The following is a 25,498-nucleotide window of genomic DNA, read 5'->3' on the forward strand; positions in this document are numbered from 1 at the left end:
AAAAATTCCCCCAAATTGCGGCTGAAAACACACACTCAAATATCATTCACACTTTAAAACTCAACTCACCTACCTGCCTCTTCATATGGCGGGAAAATCACCTCAATCTCACGCCAAACCCTAATTCTCCAATTTCAAATCACTATTAATTAACACACACATCTATAGACAGAGCCTCTATATCTTACTCGCATTGTGTTGATATTGTGTGTGCATCCAATCTGTTTGATAGAAGTGCTCACTGAAACACATCTTATATTCATAGATATATGTGTATGATTATGGTAATTGCACATGATGCATGTGATTAAGAGAGATGGACGACAAGAAGTAGTGAATTTCGAAAAGATCACGGCGCGGTTGAAAAAGTTGAGTTACGGTCTCAGTATCAATCACTGTGATCCGATTCTCGTGGCGCAGAAGGTTTGTGCTGGTGTTTATAAAGGCGTTACTACAAGTCATCTTGATGAATTGGCTGCGGAGACTGCTGCGGCTATGACTACTAATCATCCGGATTATGCTTCAGTGAGTGTTGATCTGTTTCGGTCTTTTATTTGTTTGGTTATGTTATTTTGTGTGTTTGTGCTAATTAGTTAATATGGTACTGCGATGTCTGTTAATTATCCTAATTATGCCTCCATAAAGTAATAATTGATATGATTTGTTATTCTTTTGATTTTGAAGTTGTTCAAAAGTTTCAGTTATTTGAACGCTTTGAATTTTGGATGTTTGTTCTAATTAGTAATATCTACAGATGCTATGACTTTGTTGTTGTTTCGGTCTTGTATTAAAATATAGTTGTCATTCTTGTGTTTTAAATCCTTAAATTTACTTGTGTGTTATAATTAGTTAGATAGTCATTGGGTATGCTTCAATTATATGTGATTCTTCTAGTTAGTTGAATCATTGCTTCTATAACTTATAATCCCACTGATTATTAGTCTGTAAAAATTGATTTGTTTTGTTTGTGTTTTGACTTTAAACTTTTTATGTTACTTGATTTTGTGCTTTTTACATGGTTTGGATTTTTTATGTTCTTTAATTTGTTAATTAGTGGATTGTTTGATTGGTACAGCTGGCTGCGAGGATTGTTGTTTCTAATCTGCATAAGAATACGAAGAAATCATTTTCAGAGACGTGAGCATATTGATAATTTAGTTATGCTTTTGATAATATAAATTAACATGTAATGGTTGAAGTAAAAATTAAGATTCAAATATGATTTTTTAAATGGCAGGATTTTTTTTTTTTGCCAAAATAAATATATTTTGGATGGCAGGATTAAGGACGTGCACAACCATGTAAGTGAGAGATCTGGGCAGAAGGCTCCGCTTTTAGCTGACGATGTATTTGATATAATTATGAACGTATCGTCCTATTACTTTTAGATTGTAATTGATGTTAATTGCTGACTATTCTGATTTAAAGAGTGCATATGTAAATAAGATATGAATTGTTTGATCACTCGAGTTGGATTTATGATTCCATATGTCTTTATATATAATTTTAAGAGGACTACTTGGGGAATGTAATTGAAATTTAGTATGAAAGAACCTGGTCTGTGTTGCGCATATCCATCATACTCCAAGTACATATTCCTAAGGTGACAAATTGACATCAAACAGTTGCAAAGTCTGTTTCTAAATGCTTTGATGTTATTGTACCATTTTATCTTGCATTTTGGATTTTTAATTATAAAAAGGTTTAAAATATTGAGGTTGTTTTTACTTCTTGATAGTACTTCAAAAACAATGGACAATAGCTTGTTTTTCAGTAGTTGCAGACCTATATGAAATATAGACGAAAGTTATTACGTGCAACTGGTTACATTGATGTTGCCTGAAAATCTTGTTTTATTTCTACTCATTCACAGTGTTTAACTTGTTAATCAGATTTAAATTAATTACTATAACAATTTTTAAGTCGTTATATAATTAATATGGTTCGTTTTAATGTCCACTAGTTCGTAGAATAAATTTGACAGGAAGTATTCTAACTTAGCGGAATAAAACAACCGAGTGATCAAAGCACAGAAAACTGTGGATATAACAATAGCAAGTTACTAACAACTTGAAAGTTTTCAATACAATGAACAAGAACAAATGAAGAGGTTATGGCCATATTTATAGGCAAACCATTGAACTAGTATGACAAAGCTAGGCATGACAATCCTAGGAAGTGCTATGACAATCATACAAAGTGCTATGACAATTACATAGATCAGTATGACAAACTAAGCTAATGTCATGCTACAAATGGGTCGGTATGACAATCTGAAGGATTGTCATACCATACAAATTTCGGTATGACAAAGCAGCATGACAATGTGACTTGGAGCCTAAGGGTTGAAACGGTATGACAAACTCTAGGATTGTCATACCATTTGATTTCGGTATGACAATCTAAGAGATTGTCATGCCTTCTTCAACCTGTATGACAAACCAAGACATTGGCATGCCTTCTGTCATAAGCACTCAACAGGGTGCGGTATGACAATCTATTAGATTGTCATACCGTGCCCAAAAACAATATAAATTGTATTTCCTTTATATAATTAATCCAATAATTATCCACTTAATTATATTAATTATATAAATTCATAAATTAAATTAATTCGAGTGTGAATCAATTTAATAAATAAATTACATAACTTATATAATTATTTTGAGATGTGAATAAATTAAAAGAATAATTATATTGAGCACTTTCTTTAGCAGTAGGTCTTCTGACTTCCTTTAAAAGATCTGATTCTTTGTCTTGATTAAACGACCACCTATTGTTGATGCAGAATATTTAATCTGAGTAGCTGACACACAAATGTACTGTCTGGTTCATCTGTATCTAGCTGAATCAAATATTCTTTAACAATTAAACATTTGAGAAGTGGCTTGTTCGTCGAGTCTTTGTCTTTGTAGTTCTTCTTCATAAGTAGAAATAGTTTGGAATCTTCTGAATAAATAAAGTATTAAAACCTTATACCTTCTGGACTTCTGGACATGCTACAAAATATTATTTGTACACTGAGGCTTGAACATATTAATGAACTTCTTTCAGTGGTGTGCAGCAGCATCCTGAAATTCTTCAGACATGTGATTTTAATAAATCACTTCACGTTCTTTGTACGGATTCCTTCAATAGTGCTTGCTATTTTACTTTCTTTCTTATCAGAGTTGAGTTGATTATCTTTAATACAAATAGGCTTAACATATGCCTTTCAATCTCCCCCTATTTGTTTGTTAACATAACATGCAAATTATCGAGAGGATAACTCAACTAATTGACAAGACAAAGGATTAAACATGAATTGTAAATAGCAAAAAGTTTCTGGTATTTCATTAAACATTGACCAGAATTCAAACAAGTACATTAGATTACATAAGGATGTTCTTACTGAACATATATTACAAATTCCTTATCAAATCTAAAGATCAACTTCTCCTTCTTCGATATCAGAATCGTGAAGAATAGGAGTTGACGGTTCTTCTCTGGTTGGCACTTCTGATATAGTGGATTCACCACGCTTCTTACGTTCCCTTGCCAGAGCCAGTTGATGTAACACTTCCATCTCCACAGGGTCTTCCTGGAAGTCTGATGGCTGAGCTTTTGTAACATTCTTCATCCTCCGGAAATATTGAGAAATATTCATTCGGGTGCAGTAAGCTAGAATCACATCATCAGCATCAGACTTGACTTTAGAAGCGAAGCCCTTGGTTCGAAGTAGAGTGGATGCTAGAGCCAGTTGCTTGGCAGGATACTTTTATAAAGCTTCTTCATTTAGATATACAGTGCTTAAGAGCTCTTTGTGAACGAACTTCACATAATATGGATTTTTGACAACCTGTGGACTGTTGAAGACAACACAATCCAACAGCTTGTCACGAAGGAGTTCGTTCAGGTTGGAGCATCGCTTTACCTTATTGCGAAGTACCCAGAGCTCAGATACAGAGAATGATTTAAGAAATTCAATAGATAACCTGAATGAACTATTCCTCTGTGTATATACAATCAGCTCCCACTGTTCTAGCAAATTATTGACTCCTACAGTCAAGTAATCAATTTCCAAAGCAAAGGCATGCATAAAGATATCCTCGTCAGGGTTTACCTCTCGAAGATCGTAGATCAGAGATAAGAACTTTCTGTCATTGAAAGGCTTCCTTTGAGGTCCATTGAAAATCCTCTTTGCAATGTCCCAACTTTTTCCAACTTTCCTTTTGATATCAAGATTCTTCTGCTTGCACGCAGCATCATAGATTTTATGCTTCTCTTTCTTGATTTGATCCTCAGTGATCAGCTTGTCCTCTAGAAGTTTCTGGTAATCTTGAAGCTTACGCTTCCTAGCTTCATTCTCAGCTTTAAACTTCCGGACATTCTCTTCATGTTCCAAGTCAACAGGTTCTTCATCTTGGAACAGATAGCTCTCCTCAAATTTGCCTTCTTCCTCTGCTTGACGGTAAGTAGCATCGAAGACGTCATCATCATCCATGTCTTGCGGATAATCATCATAATTGTCAGAATTGAAGACATTATCAGACTGATGTAACGGCTCTTTGCCTTTTGACTTTTCAGAATTGTTAGGAGCAGATTCAGAAGTATTCCCTTTATTGCTTTGATTTGAACTATTTCCCATGTCATCCCCGTCACCTTTGTCTCCATCTCCTCTATCTTATCTATTCTCCCCCTTAGTTGAGGGATCCTCTCTGGAGGTATCAGCATCTGACTTTGAGTTCCTGAGGAGTTGATCTAGTTTACTGTCAATAGCATCAAATTTTGCCATATAAAGAGCATGGTTAGATCTCATCTCGACAGTCAACTCATGAATTTCTTCTTTAAGCTCATCCCTGGAAGAACTGGATGGCTTTTCATCAGCTTTCTTCTCCAAGGTCACCAACTGTGCACCCTTTAACTTCTCATTTTCTGCTATCATCCGGGCTAATTCAGCTTTCAGCTTAGCCATTTATTCCTCAAACAGAGCCGGGTTAGTGTGTGCACTCACCTCACGTACACTCAAAGCTGTTTCACTAGCCTCACGTGCATGTGTATCGCTCGGTGTTTGCCTTTCTTCACTCATTGTATTCACTCTTCCAGCTGTACCTGTATAAACTAACAATGTCCCCTGAGATGGGTTCAAAGGTAGTGGAGGAACAAATTGTCCTCCGGATGCCTGTGAGGGCAGATTTACTTGCACGCTGCCAAGTACCTCCTGATCATAAAAAAAAGTGTGATCAGCATAGTTTTTATACATATTAACTTGGTTTTGGAAATCTGTGCAATCAGTAAGCATAGTAACCTGTGTATTTGATTGGTCTTGCACTAGCGTGAGTGCTAGCGCAGTGCTTGACTCTGTACAGGGTACCGTGGCAGGGCGGTCAACTTCAATGGCATCATTCTGTTGAGAGAATGAGTCGAGAGACTGTTTCATTGCCTGTTCTAAGTCTAAGCCTTCTTGGGAAGGCAAGGATGAGGCTGCAGATGTCTCCAGGGCTTCCAACCTTGGCTTTTTAATGGAAGACAGAGCTGCGGGTTGACTCGTCAAACTGCTTGTACTCCTTTTTCTGGCAATCTTACGAATGGGTTGATGAGTAGTGTTGATTGTTGTGTTTGCAGAAGAAGGAGTTGGTTGAATAAGGTCATCAGCTTGGTTATGAACCTGTGTGATGTCAGGTTCATTACTGGTAGTCTGGATAACAAAATCAAGGTCACAAACATAATCAGACATATCAATATCAAAATTAGATGAGAGGTTAGAAAGTACCTCAGCTACCTATAGGTCCTGTCGAAAGGACTGCAACTCTGGATTGGAGGTTGAGTCAGCAAGTAGTGGTTGAGAGATTGATTGTGTTTGTGGTGTATATTGGGTGTGTTGTTGTTGTAGTAGTGGTTCAGATGAAGACGGTTGAGCTTTGAAGAAGTTGTATTCCTGAGGTTCGTCTTCAAATGAATGTGTTTGATGTAGAGGGGAATGATGTGGTGATTGGTATGGTGATTGGTGTTGTTCTGGTTGTTGAGCTTGTATTGGTTCAGGTTGTGGTTGAGGTTGTTGCTGTTGTTCCTGTTGATCTTGTTGTTGTTGTTGAGGTTGTGCCACATGAAACTGGTACGGCTGTGGCTGAGCATGGAATTGTTCCAACAAGAATGGAGTCATAATAAGTTGAAGATTTTCATACTTCCTCTTGTTGGTCAGAGATTTCATCAGTTTTGTACAGACACGCAGAGTTGGTGCAATTGGAGAATTGAAATATAAGTTCTTCTCCGCGTCTGTCATCTTATCATTCAAAAAGAGCATTAAGAACCGAGGGTAAAAACAGACAACCCTGGCATTCTGTGCAACTGATCGACTGCTGAGTGGTCCCAACTTCTTTAGAATCGACTGAAGAAGCAACTTGCCAAAGTTGATTGGTCGATTGTGAACAATGCAGAATCCAATGACTTGAAGAAGGGAGGATATTATGTTGTAGTTGCTTCGAGTGGTAGGTGAAAAGACTTTCGCCAGAGTATCGAAGAACAAGTCCCACTCAGGTTTAAGATTCCCTTTAAGCATTCTCGGCAGATAAATCTCTCCTTGATAGAGAATGGTCTGAAAGAACTGGACTATTTCATCTTCTGTAAGAATCTCAGCAAAATTGTTATGTGGAAATCCAAGAATCCTATTAACATCATCAACTGACACAGTGATGCTTCATCCTCCTGCAATGTTTCCAGAGACCCTGTAGCTATCCAGAAGAGTCGTGTTGATGGCAGAGGGGTAGAAATCTTGGAGTGGTCTAATCTGTAAATCTGCATGTGCAGTGATTGTTGTACTGACCAAACATTGACTATTCAGAAACCGTACCCACGGTTTGAATCTCTCCAAACTGGAATCAGGGTCTAAGTACCCGTTGTAGTTCGTCTCTCCGATCACAAATTGGCCAGCCATTTTTTATAATTAAGAATTGAATTAAACGAGAATTTTTCAAATAAAATGGTAATTCTCAAATATCTCGCAAATTTCAATTAATAATTAATAAACAATTAACCAATTAATTAATAATTCGAATTAATTGATTAAACTCGAATTAAAAATTAATTAAATTGTAAATGACCGATTTAATTTCCACAAAAATCCAACAAAGTCCCAAAATCCTCCAACAAACCAAACAAGTCCTAAAATCGATTTAAAACCCTAAGAAATTCGAAATCCAAGTTAGGGTTTCAAAAGCTTCGAATTAATCCACCAACAATAAACTTCAATACTGAATCTCTCAAGCAATATACGACTTCCCAGTGATTGACTCGTTCAAGAGTCGCTCTAAATCGCTCAAACTCAGCAAACCCAGTTGACTCGCTCGAACTCAGTTCGAATTTGGTGAAAAATGGGCAGAGTAACGGCTAAGAATCGAGATTAAACAGTAACCAGCAAGCGAAATTGTGCTTGAAAAAGAGTAACCAGCAAGTTTTAATCGAAAAAACTTGAAAAATTGAGTGAAGAGAGTGTGTGTATAATCGGCGGTGTGTGTGTGTATGATGAGGAAGATGAAGTGCGTAGTATGACAATATATACATATGTCATGGAGGGTTTAACAGTCGGTATGACAATCGCTTCGATTGTCATACCGAGGTTTTTACAACGGCTGAGGTGAGGTAAAAGAACTCGGTATGACAATATATCATATTGTCATGCCGAGTTTTGTCATAACGAGTATCAGCCAAGCCACATGTGACATGACAATGTGACACTTTGTCAAACCGAATTAAAGACACACTCTGACACTTTGACAATTCTTAGAATTGTCATACCGAGATTTAACTAAATAAAACAGCAAATATATATACCAATAATATGATTTTTGATTTTCTTTAAAAATAAAACTTTTTACACTCAAAATCAAAAATCTAATACAAATATTATATAATAAATTACACAAATATTTTGTAAAATTCAACTTTAATTAAATATAAATATTTATGAATTTAACTTTAATTCATTAAAATGAATTAACTTAAAAACTAATATTTATGCTTAATTAATTTTGAAAAGTACAAAATAGAAACAAATAATTATCTAAATGCTTGATAAATAATACAGGGGAGTATGCAGCACTTATAAAATTACAGAGACAAATATGAACATGCATAATTATACAGAAAATTATCAGATAATTTACAAACAATTATATAAAGTCTAATAAAATATATATAATTACACAGAAAATTCACAAAAATATATAATAATATATAAAACAAATATAAACTATATACTAAGAGAATCATGGCATATTTAACATCCCTAGTTCACAAACCAACTTAGAGAAAGTGGATTCATCAAGTGGTTTAGTGAAGATGTCAGCAATTTGATCAGTCGTGGGTACAAAATGTAACACCACAGTACCATTCATGACATGTTCTCGAATAAAATGATACCTGATATCTATGTGCTTGGTCCGGGAGTGTTGCACTGGATTGTTTGAAATGGCTATGGCACTGGTGTTGTCACAAAATATTGGAATTTTGTTAACATCAATACCATAATCATTTAACTGATTCCTGATCCAGAGAATCTGAGCACAGCAACTGCCAGCAGCTATGTACTCAGCTTCTGCGGTAGAAGTGGACACTGAGTGTTGCTTCTTGCTGTACCAGGAAACCAACCGACGTCCTAGAAATTGACAGCTTCCAGACGTACTCTTTCTATCAATCCTGCAACCTGCATAATCAGAATCTGTATAGCCGGTTAAGTCAAAACCAGTATTCTTAGGGTACCAAATACCTAAACCAGGTGTACCCTTAAGATATCTAAAGATTCTTTTGACGGCTATAAGATGTGATTCCTTAGGATCAGCCTGAAACCTAGCACATAAACATGTTGCAAACATGATATCTGGTCTACTTGCAGTGAGATAGAGTAATGAGCCAATCATACCTCGATAGCTTGTGATATCAACTTTCTTACCAGATTTATCCTGGTCAAGCTTTGTGGCAGTGGCCATGGGTGTCTTTGCCGGAGAAGAGTCTTCTAGATTGTACTTTCGCAGAAGATCTCTGACATACTTTGATTGGCAAATGAATATTCCATCTTCCTTTTGGCTTACTTGAAGACCAAGGAAGTAGGACAGCTCACCCATCATACTCATCTCATAATTGTTCTGCATTAACTTAGCAAACCTCTTGCACAAGTTATCGTTAGTAGAACCAAATATAATATCATCAACATATATTGGAACAAATATCATATTATTATCATGCAATTTGTAAAAGAGAGTTTTGTCTATGACACCTCTAGTAAAATTGTTTCCAATCAAAAACTCAGAGAGATTGTCATACCATGTCCTTGGTGACTGCATGAGCCCATAGACAGCTTTGAATAGGAAGTACACAAAATCAGCAAACTCTGGATTTTCAAAGCCAGGGGGCTGTTCCAGATATACTTCTTATTCTAGCTTTCCATTCAGAAATGCACTTTTCACATCCATCTGATAAACCTTGAAGTTGGAGTGTGCAGCAAATGCAAGAAATATTCTGATGGCTTCAAGACGAGCAACTGGAGCATAGGTTTCATCGTAATCAATTCCTTCTTCCTGAGAATAACCTTTTGCAACCAGTCTGGCTGTGTTCCTTACAACAATGCCATCACCATCTAACTTGTTACGGAAGACCCATCTAGTTCCAATTGTAGACTTTCCCTTTGGTCTTGGAACAAGGGCCCAGACTTCTTGTCTCTCAAATTGATTGAGTTCTTCTTGCATGGCAAGAACCCAATCAGGATCAGCAAGTGCTTCATCAACTTTCTTTGGTTCTAATTGTGATTGAAAACCAGAGAATAGACATTCATTTGTCGTAGCACTTCTAGTCCTTACACCAACATCAGGATCACCAATAATCAGATCAAAGGGATGATCTCTGCTCCAAATCCTTTCCCTTGGAAGTTGTGTCCTTGATGATTCATCTGTATTGTCATTAAGCTGAAGTGTATGACTAGTTGATCCACCAGCTCCCCCTGAGTTGTTGCCAGGTTGACTTGATGATCCACCACTAGCATCAGTGGAATCTCCAGCATTTATTGCCATTTCCTCCACCATTGCCTGGATCATTATCATTGTTGTCATCACCTGTTGCAACCTCAGGTGGCATATCATCATCAGAATCAGAATCTGGATAGTTGTCAAACTTCAGAGATTCAGATGGATCAGCAGATCGTAAACTTGGGAGTTTAGTGTCATCAAATGTAACATTGATACTAACTTTCACTGACAGAGTATCAATTACAAAAACTCTATAAGCATTATTAGTATAACCAACAAAAATTCCTTCAGATGCCTTTGGCTCAAACTTGTTCAAGTTCTCTTCACCATCCTTGAGAACATAACACTTGGCTCCAAAGACATGAAGATGTTTGACATAAGGTTTCTTGTTGTTATACAGATGAAATGGAGTTTTCAGATGATCTTTATTGATCAAAGTTCGATTCTGGGTATAGCAAGCAGTAGTCACAGCTTCAGCCCAAAAGTACAGTGGAAGCTTTGCTTCAGCAATCATTGTTCTTGCAGCTTCAATCAATGTACGATTCTTTCTTTCGACGACTCCATTCTGCTGAGGAGTCCTTGGTGCTGAATACTGCCTTCTAATTCCCTTTTCAGAGTAAAAGTTGATTAGAGTTTGATTCTTGAATTCTGTGCCATTATCTGACCTTACAGCTTTCACTGGCACACCTTTATCCAATTCAACTAACTTAATATGATCAATCACTGTCATCGGATTTTCATCCTTAGAAGCAAGGAAGTAAACCCAAGTAAATTTCGAGAAGTTATCCACAATGACTAAGGCATATCTTCCTCCATCAATTGATGCAACATTCACGGGGCCAAACAAATCCATATGCAGTAAATGAAGTGGATTTGTAATGGTATTGATGGTCTTGCCTTTGTGAGATGCTCTCTTCGTTTTTCCTTTCTGACAAGCTTCACAGAGATCATCAGTTGAGAATTCCAGGGAAGGCAAACCTCTCACTAGATCTCTCTTAACTAGAGAGTTCATGGTTTTGAAATTGAGGTGCGAGAGTTTCTTATGCCATAACCAACTATCTTCAGCAGACGCTTTGGCGTAGAAACAGTGAACTTCGTTTCCAGGTCCTGAAGACAAATCAGCTGCGAATATATTGCCTTTCCTTATGCCACATAGTGAAGGACGCTTATCCTTGATATGTTTAATGATACATATCTCCTTTTCAAAATGAACATAATATCCCTTGTCACAAAACTGACTGACACTCAGGAGATTATGTTGAAGTCCTTCAACTATAGCAATATCTTCTATGATGATCCTTCCAATTTTGTACTTGCCATATCCCACAGTACGACCTTTGCTATTATCAGCAAAACTAACTGTTGGGCCAGCTCCTTCTCTTATGTCTTCCAGCAGGGATCTATTGCCAGTCATGTGCATTGACGCTCCACTGTCAAGCACCCAAGTAACTCGAACAACTCCACTCGCACCCTGAAAAAGACAACTTGATTAAACCTTCTTTGGGACCCACACTTGATTGGGTCTAGCAAACTTAAAGAATTGATTTCTATCAGGTAATACAACAGAGCCGCTTGGACTGATACTTGGCTCACTCTTGACTGAACTTACTTCCTTAACAACAGCCTTATAAACCTTGGTTTTAGGCTTTGGAACATAAGTCTCCTTCCTAACACGAGGAGGACTAGTAGTCTTTGATCTAGCATGCTTATTGTTTGTGTGTTGTCTAGGTGATGTGTTTTCATTTTTAGCATGCAAATTTCTAAAATAAGCAGACATTGTATTGAAAGCACAAAGCATACAGTTATCAACACCACAACATTTATGACATGCATCAAAAACAGGAGCAACAGGCATATCAGTCACAGTAGTAGGAACATCAATAGATTCTACTCTAACATTGTTAACAGATTTAAAGTTCTCAGTAGAATGACATCTATTATCTTTGTTCTTACTGTTCACAAAATTATTAGGCTTGTTGAATTTAGTTCGCTCAGAGTTGACACCTAAACCAGCTTTAGGCAACCTAACATTGCCTTTCACTTTGATTGGTTTCAGTGATGTCAGGATCTCATCTCTCTTCTCATTACTCTCTTTCATTTTAATGTCTTCCTGTTTGAGTTCATATCTAATGACAACAGGAGTTTCTAACAGAGGTTCAGCTTCTGAGGATTTAAACAATGGTTGAGGGGAATCTTTCAAAACAAAAGGAATCCCTCTCTCCTTAGCACTCTTTTTAAAGGGAGTAATGTTACTAGCCTTACCTACAGATTTGTTATAGTCAAAACCTATTCCAACAGTTCTCTTGATCTCTTGTTTATCATTAAGTTCTTTGACTATAGTGGAGGCATCCTTAAAGGCTTTACACTTAACTTTCTCTTCGTCTAGCTGAAGTCTTAAAGCAATCTCTCCTTTCTCTAGAACTCTGACTTTAGCACATTGTAATCCTAAATCCATAGTCAGTTGTTCTATTTTAGGTTTTAATACTTTCATCTCATTCATCTTATAAGCATGAATTTCTAAGACTAACGTATCAATTTTAAGATTGGCAGCTTTCATCTTTTTAATAGCATCATCTCTTTCAAGTCCTAATTGCATAAAAAGTTTAGGGCATGTAGGATCTACCTGAAAGCTTCCAGCAGGAGGAGGTGAAGATGATCCAGCATTAGCCATGAGAGCAACATTCCCTATCTGCTCTTCTTCATCACTGTCTGTATCATCCCAGCTTTTCCCTTCTGCCAGATAAGACTTGCTTTTGAAACTTTGACTTCCAGAAGTACCCTGATGCTTTCTCACTAGTGCATCATACTTCTGCTTCAGCTCATCGTACGAATCTTTTCTCTTTCCTTGAACCTTGGGCTGTTTGCATTCAGTTGCAAAGTGTCCAGGTTCACCACAGTTGAAGCATTTGAACTTGCTTCTATCCACCATCCCAGTCTTGTATCCTCCTTTGCTTGTAGAAGATGAGTAACCTCCTTTTTGAAACCTAGTGACAGTAGGTTTGTACTTGTAGGAGGGGTTCTTCCTGAATCTCATGTTTCCAAACTTCTTGGCAAACAGTGATAGAGATTGATCTTCTAACTGTTCAAGCTCTTCCATTGTATAGAACTCTTCGTCACCACTGGAAGAAGCAGTCTGACCCATCTCAGGTACAACAAATTCCTGAGTAGTCTTAGAAGGAACAACAACATCCTTCTTTTCTTCCGATACAGGTGACTCAACAACTAGAGCTCTCGAATGGTTCTGTATTTTACCCCAGCCATATCTCTGCTTACTTTGAACTTGCTCCAGTTCATAAGTTTTCAAAACTCCGTAGAGTCTTTCCAGAGAAATCTCATTCAGATCTCTGCTTTCCCTGATGGCAGTGATTCTGTGTTCCAGATGTTCGGGAAGTGTTAAGAGAAACTTCATGTTGACCTCTTTCTTGTCATAGAATTTCCCATTCAAATTTAAATTATTTATCAAATTATTAAGTCTGATAAACACTTCTGAAATCCCTTCTCCGGGATTGGAACTAAACTGTTCATACTGAGCCATCAGTATCTCTTTCTTGTTTTCCCTAACTTCTTCTGAGCCTTCGTTTATAATCTCTAGTGTATCCCAGATTTGCTTCGCGTTCGTACAATTAACAACAGCATTGTACATGACCGGATCTAGAGATTCAACCAAAATCAGTTGAAGAGCGTCATCTAAGTTCATCTGTTCACTCTCTTCATCTGTGTACTCAGAAAGTTCTTTCAGAATAGTCTGATGAGGTATTAACACACCATCTTCTTCGTGTGCTAATATGACATTCATCGGAGTAGAAACACCTTTGTTTAAAATCCCGATGTATTTTCTGTTGGCGGTGCGGAGGAACAATAACATATGCCTCTTCCATAGTCCAAAGTGTTCCTTGCTAAACGGTGGGATTTTAATGCTACTAATCTTTTGTGTACTCGAGTTTAAAGATTTAAAGTGAATAGTGTTTGGATGAAAAATGGATTTTTGAAAGAAAAATATTTTAAATCAAAATTAATTTTTGGAATAAAATTAATTCGAATAAAAAATATTTGGACGTTACAGAGTGTGTATAGGATCTGATACGGAAAATGGTATCAACTGCTCTGATACCAATTGTTAGGTCCAGATACGATTGTAGAAGGGGGGGTTGAATACAATCGTCACAAAATAATCGCGGCGGAATAATCTGATTGGAGTTTAACTTGTTAATCAGATTTAAATTAATTAATATAACAATTTTTAAGTCGTTATATAATTAATATGGTTCATTTTAATGTCCACTAGTTCGTAGAATAAATTTGACAGGAAGTATTCTAACTTAGCGGAATAAAACAACCGAGTGATCAAAGCACAGAAAACTGTGGATATAACAATAGCAAGTTACTAACAACTTGAAAGTTTTCAATACAATGAACAAGAACAAATGAAGAGGTTATGGCCATATTTATAGGCAAACCATTGAACTAGTATGACAAAGCTAGGCATGACAATCCTAGGAAGTGCTATGACAATCATACAAAGTGCTATGACAATTACATAGATCAGTATGACAAACTAAGCTAATTTCATGCTACAAATGGGTCGGTATGACAATCTGAAGGATTGTCATACCATACAAATTTCGGTATGACAAAGCAGCATGACAATGTGACTTGGAGCCTAAGGGTTGAAACGGTATGACAAACTCTAGGATTGTCATACCATTTGATTTTGGTATGACAATCTAAGAGATTGTCATGCCTTCTTCAACCTGTATGACAAACCAAGACATTGTCATGCCTTCTGTCATAAGCACTCAACAGGGTGCGGTATGACAATCTAATAGATTGTCATACCGTGCCCAAAAACAATATAAATTGTATTTCCTTTATATAATTAATCCAATAATTATCCACTTAATTATATTAATTATATAAATTCATAAATTAAATTAATTCGAGTGTGAATCAATTTAATAAATAAATTACATAACTTATATAATTATTTTGAGGTGTGAATAAATTAAAAGAATAATTATATTGAGCACTTTCTTCAGCAGCAAGTCTTTTGACTTCCTTTAAAAGATCTGATTCTTTGTCTTGATTGAACGACCACCTATTGTTGATGCAGAATATTTAATCTGAGTAGCTGACACACAAATGTACTGTCTGGTTCATCTGTATCTAGCTGAATCAAATATTCTTTATCAATTAAACTTTTGAGAAGTGGCTTGTTCATCGAGTCTTTGTCTTTGTAGTTCTTCTTCATAAGTAGAAATAGTTTGGAATCTTCTGAATAAATAAAGTATTAAAACTTTATATCTTCCGGACTTCTGGACGTGCTACAAAATATTATTTGTACACTGAGGCTTGAACATATTAATGAACATCTTTCAGTGGTGTGCCGCAGCATCCTGAAATTCTTCAGACATATGATTTTAATAAATCACTTGACGTTCTTCGTACGGATTCCTTCAATAGTGCTTGCTATTTTACTTTCTTTCTTATCAGAGTTGAGTTGATACTCTTAAATACAAATAGGCTTAACATATGCCTTTCACACAGTTATACTAAATTATGTATTCATATTTCTTAATTTTGTGTTTTTCAAAAGCCATGTCTCATCATTTAGTACTGATATTAGTTATATGGTGTATTTGAATCCGAATGTTGCTCGCTTGGATAGTGAAATAATTTATGATCGAGACTTTGACTATGATTACTTTGGCTTCAAAACCCTGGAGAGATCCTACCTTTTGAAGATTGAGGGGAAGGTTGTTGAGAGGCCACAACACATTCTGATGAGAGTTGCTGTTGGAATTTATAAGGATGATGTTGAATCTGCTATCAAGACATACCATTTGATGTCCCAGCGATGGTTCACTCATGCATCACCAACCCTTTTTAATGCGGGAACCCCAAGGCCCCAAGTGTGTCAACTATCCTGTACTTTTAGTTTCATTATGTTGTTTGCAATATGTGTAAATAACTAGTGTACAGGTACAACTGTTTTACTATTTTCTGACATTTCTCTTGTTGTGTTTGGTAGTTGAGTAGCTGCTTCCTAGTTTGTATGAAGGATGATAATATTGAACGCATATATGATACTTTGAAGGAGTGTGCAATTATCAGCAAATTAGCTGGAGGAATTAGCGTTTCTGTTCATAATATTCGTGCCACAGGCAGTCATATTCGAGGGACTAATGGTACATCCAATGGAATTGTTCCAATGCTCCGTGTTTTCAATGACACTGCCTGTTACGTTGATCAAGGAGGCCACAAGAGGAAAGGTATCCACTACGTCATGTTATACTATGATCTTTTAGCTTCCTTGTGTTAATTTATGTTTATCTAAATAATATTTTTATGGTATGTAGGTGCTTTTTCTGTGTATCTAGAGCTGTGGCATGCTGATATATATTAATTTTTTAATCTGAGGAAAAACCATGGAAAGGTAAGTTAGAATATTGTAGCCAGGCCTATATTTGAAGGGTTAATATTATGCCTTATAATTCACTGCTCATATATTTTTCAGCATGGTCGTCTTTAGTGCAACAGCTTAAAAAAAAGAACCTTTTAAGCAATTTTGTATATATTCTTTAGTTCTGTTGAGAACCATTAAGTCTTCTTAAATCTTTGTACTTCATGTTGGAAGGTGATAATGCTATTTACCTAATCTTACAGGAAGAACATCGAGCTCGAGATTTATTTTATGCCCTTTGGATTCCTGATCTATTTATGGAAAGGGTACAAAGCAATGGTGTGTGGTCCTTGTTCTGTCCAAATGAAGCTCCAGGCTTGGCTGATTGTTGGGGACAAGAGTTCGAGAACCTGTATGCCCAATATGAAAGAGAGGTATATTTGTAACTTTGACATGGTTTTTGTGTGTAGTTATATATACATATTTATGTCTTTGTAAAACACATACTTGATCAATCTAATAAAAAAATACTAGTAAAAACTAAATAGCCTTCATATAATATTAAAATATATTGTAATGGCCTAAAATTGTGTTGCTAACATGTAAGAAACAATAAATTCAGGGCAAAGCCAAGAAGGTTGTTCAGGCGCAGAGTTTATGGTTTGAAGTACTGGAGTCCCAGATGGAGACATGGACACCATATATGTTGTTTAAGGTGATTATCTGAAAGCTAATAATAATAATTTTTGGAAATCAATAATGATTAAACTTTTTTCATTATTTACATTCCAATTGTTATCTGCTTCTTATTTACACCACTTGTTTTTTTTAATATTCCTCCAGGATAGTTGTAATAGAAAGAGCAACCAGCAGAATTTGGGAACAATCAAATCTTCCAACTTGTGTACTAAAATTATTGAGTACACAAGTCCAACAGAAACTGCCGTATGTAATCTGGCATCAATTGCTCTACCACGATTTGTAAGAGTGAAGGTAAGTAACGAGAGACATACCAATATGAAGGGGTTTGTGGTCATGATCGGGTATTCAAATATGTTATGTTGCAGGGTGTTGCAGATGAATCCCAACCATCAAAGCTCATAGGCAGTCAAGATTCTAAAAATCGATATTTTGATTTTGACAAACTAGCAGAGGTTTGTCTTGTATAATTTCTAGTTTTCACCGGACTTCAAATGAATTCGCAATAATGAAAGTGAGTTGTTACTGTAATATTGGTCTCATTTATTGTGTTTTCTTCTTTTGGGATAGGTTACTGCTGTAGTCACAGTCAACCTTAACAAGATCATTGATGTTAATTATTATTCAATTGAGACTGCAAGAAGGTCAAATTTAAGGCATAGGCCTATTGGTATTGGGGTGCAGGGTCTTGCAGATGCATTTATATTGCTTGGCATGGCGTTTGATTCTCTAGAGGTAAATGGAATTCACTTGTGATTTCCCCCTCATATTGCGCTAAATCAATGAGGTCTAAGTGTTATCTTTTCATATATCCAAGGCCCAACAGCTGAATAAGGATATTTTTGAGACAATATACTACCATTCTCTAAAATCTTCGTCTGAGCTGGCCAAAAAAGAAGGGCCCTCTGAGACATACTTTGGAAGCCCAGTTAGTAAGGTATGTTTCTGCAGAACTTTTTGCCACCGTGTAAGCAAATCTATTTCTTTGGATTTCTTTGGAGTACTATGTGCTTGTCCCTTGAGTTGATATTTCCGAGCATCTATGACTTTTTCACCCTAAATTCTGTTTACAATTATTTGTGATGACAACTTGAAAGAGTTTCACATGAAAGACTTTTGTATGATTCAACTTAATTTAATAGAATTATGGATCTAGGGGCTTTACGTAATATGTTAGTCATTAAAATTTTGTATCCGCTAAAGCTTATTCTTCAAATGATCTGCTGCCCTCGACTATATACTATTTTTTTTAATAGTTAGACATAGTTATTGTTATGATTGCATAATAATTTTAATAATATTAAACAATGGCCATTTAAACCTCCAGGGGATTATTCAACCAGACATGTGGGGTGTAACACCTTCAGAGCAATGAGACTGGGATGGTCTTCGAAAAATGATAGCTGATAATGGCATAAGGAATTCCCTTCTTGTTGCTCCTATGCCAACTGCGTCAACTAGTCAGATTCTTGGAAATAATGAGTGCTTTGAGCCGTATACTTCCAATTTATATAGCCGCAGAGTATTGAGGTCTATTGTCCTATCATTTCATATTTGCTATTTTTTAAGGTCATCTTCCTTGTTTAGCTGACAATTACATTCTTTTTGCAGTGGAAAATTTGTTGTGGTGAACAAGCATCTTCTTCATGACTTAACGGAGATGGGTCTTTCGTCACCTAATCTTAAGAATAAGATCATCTATGAAAGCGGTTCTGTACAAAAAATGTCGAAAGTTCCTGACGATCTTAAACTAATATACAAGTATGAAAATTAGATCTTAAAAGTTATTTACCACTAATACACAATCATCTTCCTCCTTAATGAAACATTGTACAACCAGGACTGTTTGGGAGATCAAGCAAAGAACTTTAGTTGATATGGCTGTTGACCGTGGATGCTATATTGATCAGAGTCAAAGCCTTAACATACTTATGGACCAACCGAACTCTGGAAAGCTTACTTCGCTACACTTCCATGCATGGTCCCAGGTATGATGTTTTCTCAAAAGTAAATGTCAAACTATTTTGGGACTAGTTTGCTGAACTTGAAGGAATATTATAAATGACAGTGCCTTAACTGTGGAATGGTCTTTACTTTGTATTTCTTTGGTTAATAAGAATGCAATCTATCAAGGCCTGCCTTGATTGTGTAAATATGACACTATCTGAAATGATCCTTTAAGCAACCTTTACAAACTGTAGTTTGTAAAGACTGCTAATTTATGTATTCTTGTTCTTGGATGCAAAAGGGTTTGAAGACAGGAATGTATTATCTGAGATCTCGTGCTGCAGCAGATGCCATCCAGTTCACTGTTGATGCTTCCATGCTCAAGGTAAAAAAAGTACCACACTAAAGCTTGTCTTTTTAACTTGCTCACTTTAGATACTGATTCTTATATGATGTCATATGTAGGATAAGGTTACACAAGAAGACAATGACGATACTACCAAAATGGCGCAGATGGTATGCTCCTTGAACAATCATGACAAGTGCATGTCCTGTGGAAGTTAAAGATCATAAGAAACCAAAGCCTAATTTCTAGTCTGCAAATAGCCTACAAGCATGAATAATATCTTAATTAAAAGTTGTAGGAAAATTGATGTGTTTCTACTGGTAAATTTGTATTTGCTAGAGATTATGGTTTACATAATAATGTATTAAACTATGCTGTGACAAGCCTTAAATGTTGGAAGTTGTAATTTAAATTAGAATTTTGCAGTAGATTTGAAACTTGGTGTTCTTTAGCAATACTTCTGTGTTTTTTGTGCAATATGCGGTCAAAGAATAAGTGGTGTATTCTAAACTTACGACATACCATCATATGTCGAAGCTAGTTAGGTGCATATGTTGAGATGGAAGAAGTATTGGAGGAATGGGAGATAGATCCAGCTAATGAAATTTATGCTGATGAAATGATATATTACGATGATTGCTTGCCTAAAGATGAAAGAGAAATTGAAAATCTCAAAGAAGTGATCACATTCGAAGAAGAGATGGCGGGAAGTAAGAAGCTGAAGGAGAAGCTAGAAAATTAGAGGAGAATAGGGAAAGGAAGAAGTGTAGCTACAAGCAAATAGATTTGTGTGGAATGGGACATGGCTAGAGCTGTAATGAAGCAACCTGAGGTCAAAGGTGGCTACAATGATGCAGGGGTGAAGGATATCTTGGATGCATACAAGAAAAAATATGAGAATATTCACGACTATCATGAAATGCTGAATAATATCATAACATCTGTGAGCATCAAAGTCATTAATGGTCATGGTTGGTTAATCAACACCATATTTGGCATGGGAAGTCAAAGCCACAGGTACAAGCATACTTCCACTGATCTATCCGGAAAGCTTGCACTCACAGAACTCTTTGCGGTAAAGATTAGATCGTCTCCACTAGTAACCTAAAAAATGAATCTTCCATGACATGGTAGTGGAATGGATCAAGGACATAGGTCTGGAAGGGCACAATGTGCCTCGTGTCATCAAGTACTTCAAAGATGAAATGATTGAGAGTGTGAGTCTGAAAGATGAAATTTTGTCTACATGTAAGATCAAGACAATGAAATACTTGGAAGGACAACTAAGGATGAAGTGTGCTCAATCCTGAGTCCTGTCAAGGAAAGATAGTTGTAGTTTCCTTTATGCTTACAGGCTGAACTTTTTTGCGCTTTGGAACTAGAGCCTACTGAATGTCAACCGAGAACCCATCATCTTGATCCAACTCAACCCCCAATCAATGAAATTCTTGTTGTATCTTTCAACCCCACAAAAATCACTCTTTAGAAGTATAAGGCAAATGAAGCTTGCACTCTATCCCTTGAAGATATTGGAACTTTATCATCTCGAGAGATTAACAAGGCAATACTAAGAGTCAAGCTATTTTCATTCAAGGAAAATAAGTCAGTTCTCAAAACTCTGATAGACTCATATAAGTTCAAGAAATCTAAGAAAACTATGCATGATACTTCGAGAGTTCATGGTCATCCATCCCGGATTATCATTTCAATTGAAGGCATTGAACAAGCTACCTTTTAGAAGAGTTAGAGAAATAAAGCATCTAGCATCACTAGAGAAGCTTAGAGACAGATTTCAGAAACCACCTCCACTGAATGCCCAGAAACAAGTTACTTTGGAAACCATCACTTCTCGTATTAAGTACTTGGAGGAAGAGCGTTAAAGAGTAGTGGAAGAAAGAGTTGGAAAGAAAATGGATGGTGAATCAGCGATCAATGCAAAAGCTAGAAAGTCAATGAAGACCGGCTTAAACTAGAGGTTCTTTTGCTGAAATCTGAAAATTGTAATATATGATCCAAAATGTACTTTTCATTATTTTCAGTCATTAAGTAATTACTTTTTCTTGTGTTAGTTGAGTTATCCTGTTAAAGGATTTGCATGTCGCACTCTAACAACCAAATAAGGGGAGATTATAAGGTATAATGTAACGTAATATGCAATAGCGATAATTCAACAAAATAATCAAGACAGAAAATTAATGAATAAGTAGGACACATGATTCTACATAAGGATAATCAAGTGATACACGTTCAAACAATCAAGAAAGCTGAAGCACGTAGCGTACCTCTATTGACTTATCTCACCAATAATATTTCAAAATCCTTGAGCGGAATCTCCTTAGGCCTACTATGATATGATTGATTGTTAAATTACGCACATACTTCGAGAATACTTAAGTGCTCAGTCTTTATACCTGCTTCGAGAATATTTAAGTACTAAATTATGTATGTTCTTGAAGAATACTTAAATACTTCCTCTCGTCCATAATATATGTCGTTTGACTTTTTACACGTAATTTTAGGTGCTTTGACCGCATAGCAAATATTAATATTTTCGTCAGTTTCTTTTTCCGAATAAAAATATAAATGTTATATTTTTATTCAGAAAAAGAAAATCACAAAAATATTAATATTTACTATGCGGTCAAAGCACCTAAAGTTACGTGTAAAAAGTCAAACAACTTATATGAGTATTAAACTATGCGCGTAATTCGAAAATACTTTGAGATTAATTCTTACACGTTTATCATGATTTTACTTGATGTTTAAGTTTTAATCACTTCTGTAAATACAAGAGTGGTACTAGAAACAAATTCACTGTCAATAAGAACAATTCACTTTCTTTACTCTTTCACTTGCTTTTTCATTTATATCGTTTACTTTTTACGTATAATCAGATGATTGAAGATTTACAACAGCATTTAAGTATTTAAGTGTCGACCCCTTCTTTAGCTTTGGATTCTGCCACTGTTTGTTGTCGGTTGGGACTTGGAAGCACTGCCTGAACAAGTTGGGTGGGCTTACTTTCTTTGGTATCACAACCGACCTCATTTCATTTGACCCGTGTTTGACTTTTGAAGTAACTCCCCCTAGTCAGAAGAGTTCAAAATTCCACGTGGCGAAACAAGACAACCTCAATAATACAGTAATATCTTAATATCTTCAACCTTTGACTTACATTTACCAATTTTTTATTTTGTTTTTTATTATTTGTCAACCCCCATATGCCATTTTGACCTCTTCTTGTCTTCACTTCACATATCCAATTCATTTTCTATCCATGTATCCCCTTCACTATATATACATACTGGTAGAATGTTTTTGGTGATTACTTACAAATTTTAAATTCAAAGAAATTTATTCAAGTGGTTGTAAGAATGGATAGAAGTGGAACAAGACAAGGAGATAGAGAACATTTGGAGCCTGTACTGATGGGTACCAGGTTTGGAGGACAGAGAGAAGATGAGATGTCAGTTATGGTCTCTGCTCTGACTCATGTGGTGGCTGGTGGAGGCAGTGATGGTGGTTTCGGGCAGAAGAGACACCGCGATGAAGGCGGTGATCATCGTGACCCGGTTCCTGCTGGTTTCTTGCCTTACCAGGATCCGTCTCAGGAAGGATCACCTACATATGTGCATGGTTAGCATGAGCATTATTTTTCGCAAATTTTTTTGCAGAAATGTAGTCCCTCTGTCCCATAATAAAAGTCGCTCTTTTTTTAACACCTTAAATTAAGTGCAAAAAGTCAAACCGACTCTTATTATGAGATAGAGGGGGTACTAATTAGATATCAACATTTTAAAATTGTGTTTTCCGGGAAAATCTCTAAACGTGGTTGTTGCAGATTCTTCGAGTAATGACACGAACAATAGTCAAGAGCCTTCGAGTGGAGAAGAAATTCAAGCAAGGAGAAAGTACAGGGGAGTCCGGAGGAGGCCTTGGGGAAAATGGGCTGCTGAAATTCGAGACCCTTATAAAGCTGCTAGAGTCTGGCTAGGCACATTCACTACTGCAGAGGAAGCTGCTAGAGCTTATGATGTTGCAGCACTTAGGTTTCGAGGCAGCAAAGCTAAGCTCAACTTCCCTGAGAACGTGACGCGTAGACCATCGTCTAGTTCCCAGGCTCCCCAATGGATCATTTCTAGTTCTCCTGATACGAGTTTTACCGTATCGACAATGCCTGAGCCTGTGGTTCAGAATGCACAAAATGTGTATCCAGTGCAGGGTGCAGGAGAGTACATGGACTATTATTCTCAGCAATCTACAAGTTTACTGGACCAATTTGCATTTTCGTCAGCCGGGACTTCAGCTCCTACTTTGCATTCTTCTTCTTCTTCGTCGACGAGTGATTATACGAGTACTATTGGTATGCCTAATTATTATCCACCGAATTTTCCAGATTTCGATCCTGGCCATAACAGGCGGTTCTAGGTAGAGAAGACGGACATGTATCCTCGTGCTCCTTACTGTTTTTTTACCCAACAAAGTTTTGTAAAATTCTAGGAGTCAACAGAGGGGGTCTCGAAAAAAATATTTGTACCCCTGTATAATTCCACATTCTTTGGGGATGAAATTATTTGTGTATCGCTTTCATTATAATCGATTTCGTGACGTTGAGCAAAGTATACTATTTGAACGCCTGGCTCTGTGGCAGATTCTGTATGCATATAAATGAGAGTGTAAGGCAAAAAGATAGTACCCTGGAGCAGTGGCGGAGGCAGAACACAATATTTTCTCTGAAATATTTTGTAGATTAATATTGTCAAATATGTGGATCTCATATAAAAACATACACACTTTTCTGAAACCTATGGGGGCATGGGCACACAGAGGCCCCCATGTCCCTCCGCCTCTGCCCTGGAGATTGAAAATGTATAAAGAAGTGATGTAGAAAGTGAGAAGTAAATAAGTTAATAAAGTGTTTGAAAAAAAATAAAAGCTCTCTCGAAACAGGTATTCTCAGCTTGTTAGAGCAAGTCCAAGAGTGTCTTAGAGGATGCCCTATATAAATAATAAAATATAATGTCCTAGTAGTTTAGGACATCACTTTTATAAATTCACTCCAACAAAAAGCCTTATCCACAAGCCCTATTATTAAAATATTAATATTTTGAAAGAAAAAGTAGAGGGAAAAGTAGTGGGGAGAGAGAGAATGATAATATTTTATTATTAAAAGTGAAATGAGGCACAAGTAGGTGAGCCCTAAAAATAGGGCTGAAGTAAGTTGTCCTAGTGATTTAAGGCATCACTAGGACACTGTTGGAGCAATGTTTTCAATCAAATGCCTCAAATTATGACTTAGGACATCATTTGAGGCAGCTGTTGGACTTGCTCTTAAAAATGATTCTACTTATTTACACAAACGGGTAAAAAAACAGAAGCCACTCTCGCCAAACAAACTGGCCCAAAATCTTATGTTAAGCTCTGTTCTGTCCAGGTGATACCTTATTTGCGGTCTCGATAGAATTTTACCCTATAATAAGTTAATAATGAGACAACTTTTCAATGTAAAAAAGACAACCTCATGCGTAAATTTTAATGACCATCCCCCGTATATTAATTATATGATTTTTTTAATTATAATTTTAATGAATATGATATAATATTCTGCTTTAGTAAAATAATACTCATTTTCTAAATATTTAAATTTATTTTCCATTTCTCATAATAAGAAAAGACTTAATTACCGAAAAAACTATTAAACTTTTATGATTTTTTCATCACTTTTGTTGCAAAAAAATGGACGTAACTAATAGAAAACATATTTGAGAAAACCCAATTTTAACCATGGTTAAATGGATGTCCTATGCAACATTACTAAAATATCATTTTTTTATAATTTTAGATTAAATATTTACATAATTCATTATATACAGACCAAACAAACAGTTTTTATTTGAATTATTAGGGTTCATCATAATATAATTTTAAATTATTGTCGGCTAAATAATTAGTTTAGTTTAGTTTACATTTTTTTTATTAGTAAGAATTTACACTTATTTTAAAAATTATATATATATATATATATTAATATTGTTGAAGAATTATATTTATTATCGAAAATCATAGCATTTGAATTGTTTGTTTTTTTAAATTAATACTAGTTCAATAAAA

The 25,498-nt window shown here is 36.0% G+C and overlaps 1 protein-coding gene and 1 pseudogene across 1 annotated transcript; both read left to right on the forward strand.

Annotated features, from left to right (window-relative positions):
- The first annotated feature begins 297 nt into the window (after window positions 1–297).
- Window positions 298–19,805, forward strand: LOC108218887 (ribonucleoside-diphosphate reductase large subunit-like; annotated as a pseudogene).
- Window positions 19,806–22,696: 2,891 nt separating this feature from the next.
- Window positions 22,697–24,085, forward strand: LOC108197803 (ethylene-responsive transcription factor ERF110). The gene is made up of 2 exons (XM_017365512.2): window positions 22,697–23,023; window positions 23,229–24,085. The coding sequence occupies exons 1-2, from the start codon at window positions 22,762–22,764 to the stop codon at window positions 23,813–23,815; spliced, it is 849 nt and encodes a 282-aa protein (XP_017221001.1). The 5' UTR covers window positions 22,697–22,761; the 3' UTR covers window positions 23,816–24,085.
- Window positions 24,086–25,498: the final 1,413 nt, after the last annotated feature.

The sequence above is a fragment of the Daucus carota genome, chromosome 1, assembly GCF_001625215.2.
Source record: "Daucus carota subsp. sativus chromosome 1, DH1 v3.0, whole genome shotgun sequence".
NCBI lineage: Eukaryota > Viridiplantae > Streptophyta > Magnoliopsida > Apiales > Apiaceae > Daucus > Daucus carota.